The 8,836-nt window shown below is 33.6% G+C and overlaps 1 protein-coding gene across 1 annotated transcript in view; it reads left to right on the top strand.

Annotated features, from left to right (window-relative positions):
- Positions 1 to 2,902, top strand: part of FAP1 (Chalcone-flavanone isomerase family protein) — a 62,415-nt gene extending 59,513 nt beyond the window's left edge. The window contains exons 2-4 of the mRNA XM_089825923.1: positions 902 to 1,151; positions 1,726 to 1,817; positions 2,483 to 2,902. Of these exons, the coding sequence (XP_089682049.1) occupies positions 902 to 1,151; positions 1,726 to 1,817; positions 2,483 to 2,622 (482 nt within the window). The 3' untranslated portion in view covers positions 2,623 to 2,902. The remainder of the gene's footprint in view (positions 1 to 901; positions 1,152 to 1,725; positions 1,818 to 2,482) is intronic.
- The last annotated feature ends 5,934 nt before the right edge of the window (positions 2,903 to 8,836 follow it).

The following is an 8,836-nucleotide window of genomic DNA, read 5'->3' on the forward strand; positions in this document are numbered from 1 at the left end:
AAAACATAAAAACATTGCCAGTCTCGTGGGTAGAATTATTATTGGTGTTACCATACTAGAATTTGTGCTATCTTGGTGCTTTAATATCCCATTTTCAATTTCTGCAGTTAGTTATATCATTATGGTCTGCTGGTCTAGAGAGATCAGAAAGGGAAATGAGCATTTAAGGCACATGTGTATGATGTTGCGACACTAGCCCTACCGATATCACATCTCCCTTTCTATCATCATCATTATTGACTAATGTGCTGATTTCTACTTAATCTTGACCCATGGTTACTAAACCAGCAGTATCATATGCCCATGGTGCTCCATCACACCAGTATTATGAGCATAACGGTGCAGAAATATTATGCCACTATCTGGATTCTGTACAGCTTGCTGCCTGACTTTTCCACTGCATGCAGGCCAAGATTTCTGCTATTGATGCACTGCCACTGTGATTTTGAATTCATCAAGTAACCTATTTGTTTGGTCCTAATTGTCCTTTGTAAATTTAAGTTCACTAGTTGCTGTATCTGCAGTTCCATTTCATAGGTCCCAGGCATAGTGAGGGGAAAGTCATCTTAGAATTTGTGGGACAACAAGAATTAATGTACAATGTTCTTTTACTTGAGAGAGGATTGGAGCTATATTTTTACATAACTCCGTTTCTCTGAAAATAGAGTGTTCTGTGCATTTTACACATGTAATAATTAGTTGATGTGTACTTGACTTTGAGTATTAAATAAACACTGTTTGAATTGGTATTTTTGTTTATTTGTATGCTCAATTTGGCATTTAAGCAAGAGAATTAGATCCCCAAGTTCCTGTCATATTAGGATAATCTTGTTGTATGCATATACAATTTTCAGAACAATTCTTTGTTGGAACTGATTGAAGCTGCACTGTCTATACGCAGGATTGTACGCAGATGAGCACAGCCTGAAGGAGAAGTTAGTTGACAAGTATGGAAAGCAATCGGCAACAGAACTGAAAGAAAATAAATATTTTTATGAGGATGTTATTGGAAATGATCTAGGGTTGATGGTGAGGCTGGAGATTGTCTATGGTAAATTAAGTATTGGTTCAGTACGTAGTGCCTTTGAAGATTCAATTGGGAGTCGGCTGCAGAAATTTAGTGGAAATGAGAATAAAGAATTACTGCAGAGGTTATTTCTTTTATTTTAACAATTCCAATAAATATTTTTTGCTGAAATAATTATAAATAATGACCAAATTATGATAGAACACAGCTAAATAGTCCCATATCTAGATTTTTCATACAGGAAAGGGAATATAGGTAAAAGTAAACTTTCTCAGCTTATGTATAAATAATCCAGTCCCTCCACACCAAAAGGGCAATGTATCGATCTTTTCTGCGGATTAATGTTTATATGAGTGTTGATTTGAGGGTGCAGGTGAATGGGTCCAAAAACAAAAGCAAGTTTTTGACATGTAGAGATCCTAACATGCTTTCTTCAAAGATTCACACATTCATTGCTTGTTTAATCTGGATGAAGCATCCACTCTAGATATACCTCATTTTATTTCTTATTTCATAAGAATCGTAGACAATTCTTATGAGAAGTCATATTATTTCAGCTTTCTTAACCTCTGTTTGATGTTTGAGCTCGATCTACTAGCTTTTAGAGCTTGCGTTCTTTGATCTTTCATGACTCAGTTTCCTGTGTTGCAGATTCCATTGAGTTTTATATCCTAATATAATACATAATTTGAGTGCAGATTCACTACTCAATTTAAAGATGATTACAAGCTACCCCGTGGCACAAAAATAGATATATCTAGGCTCCCTGGTCATATCCTACAGACAAAGAGTAAGTGATATATGTACTTCTTTCATGCATTATTTTGGTTATCGTTTATCTTTCTCAGCAAGAAGATTAACATGGAGCAAGAACATAATGATGCATGCTGTGGAATCAACTTACAGGATAGGAAATGAAGATAAAGTTGTCCATCTTTTTATGTACTCATTTTACATTTAAGCTTCTACCTACAAGGTTATGTCTTAAAATGCGTCAGGAAAGTTCTGCAGTTATAAGCAGCATTGCCTTTAGATTTATCCTTCCTTTCAAAATATGATTCGTTTGACTCCTTGAATGGAATTTAGTTCTCAGTTCATTAAGATTCTAAATCTATCCAAGAAAAAGATATTTTAACTATTCATGGCACATTATGTTTATTTTTTTGGATTGCAACTGCTCATACTGTTTTGCATTTTCCTTGAGAGAATTATGAATTGGCCTTTCCTCTAATATCTTGGAAATAATATGTTTGATCTTAGTAAATTATGAATATGAAAATATAAAATTTTGTAAGACAAATACTACATGGAATATTCTCAGACATATCAATTCTGGATGGATTGAATATGATCTCTTCAATTTTTATATGAAATTCTTTTCATGTACATTTTGTATAGATTATAGACAATATTTGGAATTGCAGAACCTAATTTTCTTTGATTGCTTCCATACAGTCGACGATAAAGAGATTGGCAGCATTCAGAGCAAGCTATTATGTCAGTCTTTGTTTGACCTCTATATTGGAGAAGATCCACTTGACAAGCTGGCGAAAGAAGAAATTAGATTGGGTTTAGCATCCCTTCTTATCCAGTAGATGCATACCTTTTGCTTCTCTTGCTCAGGATAAAGCAATGTTCCACTTTCTATGAAGATTTAATGTTTTTGACTTAGAAAAATAAGCTGCATTGTCTAGGGACATGCAAGCAGTTTGTATGTTATGAATTTTCCAGCTGTTTTAGAAAGTATCTTACAGCTCTATACAACATTGGCATGCAACTTAAACATGACTCCATCTATATTTATGTGACTTCCTCATATGATTCAATGCTTATTAATTTTTTATTTGCCTTTCAGCACAAAGTGAAGGGATAAAATGTTGTATATTTTTGTCAGCCATTCATTGGCAGAGATTAGAAAACATATAGAAAGTTTTTACTGCACGGCAGTTCTGCTCGTTTGCATGTAATAATGAATAATTGTAGAGATCTTTCTTCCCAATCATTTGTAAAATAAAAGTAGTAAAATACTTGTAATATAGTAGAAATTTGAAGGAAAGGTAACATTGCAGATGAGCAATGCTTTTACCACTGAAAGTATGAGACATTTTAGGGAAACATTCCTTGCTTAGATTGGTAATAACATTAAAAAAGTTTCAAAATCCTCTGGTTTGGTGCATAAGTTGTGTAAGAACACAATTTTACCTTCTCTTCATTGTCATCACAGCGATAAAATTTCGGAGTCCTACTGTATTGTTTCACTTAAATTTTAACCTCTACCTTTAGCATTCAAACTCATTACATTTTGTTAAATGTTAGAAAATAATTTCCAATGTCTGGCATTAAACATTGTGGAATATTATCCACAACTACATTCATGGACTAAGAAATTTGAATGGGATAAAGCGGATCTAAAAACCCCATTTGGACACAAAATTTGACACTATGCAAGACTTTTCTACTACCTAGGATTTCTTATCAAATCTTATTAAATCCAATTCTTGTAACCAACAAGTGAAGCAATTTTAAGATAAGAACATATGACAGTGACACAGATTTATTAACTAGGGAAACCCTTTGATTAGAGGGAAAACCCTAGTGGGGATGGTATCCACAAGATGTTCTAATATAAAAGTTTCTTGTAAGAGGATATGATCGTGTTAGGAGCCAATCACATACAAACAATACAAATGAGTCCCTCATAAGAGCCTTTGAATCCTTTTTAGAAGATTCCAAACTTGTTAGGATTTGTTCCAAACCTGTTAGGTACTGAGAGGAAGACAACTTAATTCACTATCCAAACTACTTCATAATTGTTTTACAAAACATATCCCTAGGATAAGATATCCCAATAGTGAATTGACCAATACAACTTTGTTGCCAATACAATTCTTTTGAAGTTAGACATAATCTCAACATCATTTGCATATCTTCTTTGATCAAATTCACATTCTTATCATCAATTTACACAATCACACAATTACACATAATACACTTACAACCAAGGAAACAACCTTTTCTTTGTACCTTGTCCTAAAACCCAATTGAGTTGGCCTTAGGAATTTCCAATATACATTGAATTATGTAGGATCTCAATAAGATATTACAATAAGGTCTCATACATTACAATACACTTTACAACTTCCAAAATAAATCTCAACTACACAATAGGTTGCCAGTGAATATATCACACGTTACACTTCAACAACTTCCATGAAATGATCTCCAACATCTGCTATCATGATCAGAGCATCATAAGCATGTCTTCAACCACGATCTAGGCTCGCTTAACCTCATTCCATCTTGCTTAATAGATACAATTGAAATATTAGTAAGTTGTTTCCTATATGTTGGCTTGCAACCAATCTTCATTGAATCAACTATAACTCATTTGAATCTTCGTACTAACTTGAGCGAACACAGATGTAGCACTCGAACACATCCATGAATACTAATCTAAGCCCACATGACTTAACTAGCTATACCCAAACCTTGTTGATCAAATCTATCTTTGGGATAAACTGCAACTTCGTTTGTCATCAACTATAATACATCAATGTCAAACCAAAGTCATGAATGCAACACATAAGAAATCAATCCAACCAAGTGCCAACCACTCAACAATCTCTCAATAATCTCTCTTTGGTATATACTCAACATTCATGCTAACAATCTCCCCCTCTAGCATTGATAACAACATATGCTGAAAAACCATGAACGCCAATTCAATACAAATTTTTTCGTAAATATACTATTCTTCTAAATATTCTCTCCCATTGATATCAACCTACTTTTGAAGATGAGTTTTTCATATATATACTTTTCCTCGTTGACATCAATGACAAAGGTGTCACAATGTCGATCTAAAGACTCTGAAGTGCTCTCATTATTAAAATCATATCCAAAACAATGTGAAAATGTTGAATGCTAACATACATTGTTATTTCAAAATATTACACAAGATTTCTTCACTAACTCCATCCAATGCAACTATTGTTCCCCCGTGGGAGTAGCACCAATCATCCAGTCCAACTGTATGAAAAATGCTTTGAATAATGTTGGATTGAGGCAACCTTGCATCAATTACTCCGACATAGGTTGGGGCATCAACCCAAGCATGCTTCTAAGATACTCAAAGTATCCTTAACCAATGATTTTGTAAAGATGCTTCCTATTTGTTCCTTTGTGCTGACATACTCTAATATGGTTTCGTTTTTTGCTACCTTCTCTCTCAATAAGTGATACTCTATAGCAATGTGTTTAGTCTTTGAATGTAGTACTAGATTCTCTGACATACCAATTATGCTTGTGTTATCACAATGACTAATAATAGGTTCTGGAAACTCAATATCTATATCCTTCAACATTTTCTTCATCCATATGATTTGATTGCAATTGCTTGCTATTGCTACATACTCTGCTGTTGTGAGATGCAATCCTATTTCTTACTTAGTCATGAAACCAATCTTCCCTTCAAGAAGAATGCTCCACCACTAGAACTCTTTCTGTCATGCACATTTCTTGCCTAATCTGCATTAGTGTATGCACATAAAGTGAAATCATGTGATCTATCATACTATAATCCATAATCTAATGTTCCCTTCAAATATTTGAATACCCTTTTTACTGTTGCTAAATCTATCTTTTTAGGATCTACTTCACTAATTGACATATTCTTTCTTTCTATTATCCCATTTTATTGTGGTGTCTTAGGAGCTGAAAGTTGTCTCTTGATTCCATTATCCTCACAAAATATGTTGAATTGAGTTGATGTAAATTCCCCTCCATTATTTGATCTTAAACATATAATTCTTAATCCTGATTCATTCTCAACTTTAGCCTTCAAAATCTTAAACTTCTCAACTGCTTCAGATTTCTCTCTAAGAAATGCTAGCCACATCAATCTTGTAAAGTCATCAATGAAATGAATAAAGTACTTTTCACCATAAAATGCGGTTGTTCTTGTAGGACCATATAAATTTGTGTGCGCAATTTCCAATTCGCTTGATGTAGAGAATAACTTGCTCGGAAAATAATTCTTTTGTTTAACTATCACACATTCCTTGCAAACCATGTTAGAAGGTTTCACAATCTTAGGTAGATCTCTTACTACATTAGTAGCACTAATCTTCACAATATTATCAAAGTTTATATGACAAAATATTAAATGATAATCATCTATCATCCACTTTAGCAACCAGACAAGTCATCTCTGTAGGATTCAATTGAAAAATATTACCTTTACTTCTTGTACCTATTCTAACTAGTTTATCATCATTACCTTTGATTGTGCATGCCTTCTCAGTGAATTGCAAAAGATATACCTTATCAACAAGTTGTCCAACACTTAACAAGTCATGTTTCAATCCATCAACAAAGTGGACATCCTCAGTGTTAGTTTTGCCATCAAGTCTAATAGATTGTTTGTCTTTAATATGACATGGCACATTGTTACCAATTTTGACTACTCTACTATCATAAGCGTTAAACTCAACTAACTTATTTCTATCACCAATCATATGATGCAAGTATCCACTATCTATGATCCAATTTGACTTTTTCTTTTCTACGTGTGATACTAGTTCTTTTTCTTCTCTTTTAGGACTTTCTTCCTTGATAGAAAAATTCTATATGATTATCTTCATCATCACTTTCTACAAAATTTATCTCTTTAAAATTGAATTCACCATGTTCATAAGCAAAGAAGCAATCTTTTGCAATCTTTGACTTGTAAGGCTTCCTAGGTTTTACCTTCTTTTCTCTTTTAGGATATTGATATGAAAAATGAACAAATTCTTTACAAGTCTAATAAGCAAAAGCTTTCTCAACTCTAGGTTCTCTTTTCATGAGTAGTGCAATAGCTTCATCTATCTTCCTTTCTTCTTCTTGCATAATTGCCCACTCTCAAGCATAATCTCCATTGGTGCTTGCACTCCTGGTTAATGTTCTTTCATTCTTTTGTACACCAATTCTAAAGGCTATCTCTATCCTGGTCTAATTATGTTTTAGTCTATACTTAGATGCTTGTAACTTCCCAATCAATGTTTCTCTGTTAAAGCTACTTGTGTCAGTAATAATTTCCTCTATAGCTATTACCTTATTCTCATAAGGAGGCAATGAACTCAAAATTTTCCATACTAGTTCATCTTTTGTAATAGTTCCATCACAACTTTTGATTTCTAAAACAATCTCTAATATTCTTTGAAAATATGACCTTATTGATTCATTTTCCTACATTTTAGCATTTTCAAGCATATTCTTCCAATTTTGTAATTTAGTTTTCTTTGCATACTAGTCACCTTCATAAAGAGCTTCTAATCTATTCCAAATGTCATAAACAAGTTACAATTTCTTTCCTCAACAAATCACGACTCAGGTGTTGGACACAATTGATGTTGATAAATGGAAGTGATGCTGATGAAGAACACGGTCAAGTAATTGAGCTATGAAATATATGTATAAGAGTTAGATCAGTGGTTATGTTGTTAGTGATGTCAAGTTGACTAACAATACTGATTCATGTAAATTTGCAAATCATCTGAAGGATGTGGTCGTTGAATATAAAAGTGGAAGACAAAGATAGAAGATGAGATATAGAAGTGATGTTAAGTATGTGAATCTAATTGGACAACTAATGAAGTGGTCTATGACAATATAATATTGGTTTGATTATTTTACATGATTTGATGAAGTGTTGAGATGATGCACAAGTAAGCTAGTTTGGTTGGTATGAAAGGAATGAAGTTGGAAAGTGAAAAAGCTAAGTAATAAGTGAGTTACACCAAGATAGAAGTGGTGGTCAGTAAATGAAGAGAAAGAGAAAGGTTAAGCAAGAACCATATTAACCAAGTAGAAGAAAAAACCAAGCGAATGGCAATGAGAGATCTTACATCACTATAGGTTTTGGCAATAAGGAATTCGGTGATTAAATGAGTTAGGTGATCAAAGGAAGCAATATCTTGTTATTTCAATAAAGCATTATTTACAAAGGTGGCGAGGCAATGAAAGGTTCATTTTCACATCTTCACGCGATGAAGGTTGCTATTAAGTTTTATGATTGTGAAGTTGCGAAGACAACTTAATAGTTAAATAACAATAGCTATCACACCATTGCAAGCAACCTGGTAAAATATCAACTTCAAGTTGTGAAGTAGCGAAAATCCCTATTTTGCAACATCATAGCTTATATTCCATATGATTAAAGTTGAGTTACAAAGTTGTGAGAAGTAACCTAGGTGGTTAAGTGTGTAGTCATCACAACAACGCACACTTCAAAGGTGTTATATGTGTAGCAGTTGCGAAGTGGAGATGAAGGTTAGAAATTATGGTTTTCCCAGCATCGCAAGTGATGAAAGAGTTTAACCATAAGCCACAACGAAGTCATGAAAAGGTCAGTCCAAAGGTTTTCACTAGTTCTCAAGGGTTAAGTAACAATTTTATTTCAGCACATTGATGCTACGAAGGGATGTTAAATAGTAGTTTCTCTTGATCGCCACAGTTAGTAAAAGAGAGTAGTAAGTAGTTGTGACAAAGTGATATGGAGTTAAAAGAAGTCTTCACATTCTCGCGGGTCAACATGGTTAATGAAGAAAGAGGGTTGTGAAGTGGCGAAAGCAATATGATGACAGTTCTAGGCTATCATATTATAACATATGGCACCTAGGGCATCAAAGAAGCTCCAGTTAAAAAGTGCCAAAATAGATGAACTAACAGAGATGCACAACTACTAAATGATTCAAACTGACAACATAATCATCCCAAGTGTTAAGGACTTGGCAAAGTAACTGATGCTATGAAATCCTAAGAGCTAAT

The sequence above is a fragment of the Cupressus sempervirens genome, chromosome 4 (genome assembly GCF_028749045.1).
Source record: "Cupressus sempervirens isolate cs-2001-9-10 chromosome 4, ASM2874904v1, whole genome shotgun sequence".
Lineage (NCBI taxonomy): Eukaryota > Viridiplantae > Streptophyta > Pinopsida > Cupressales > Cupressaceae > Cupressus > Cupressus sempervirens.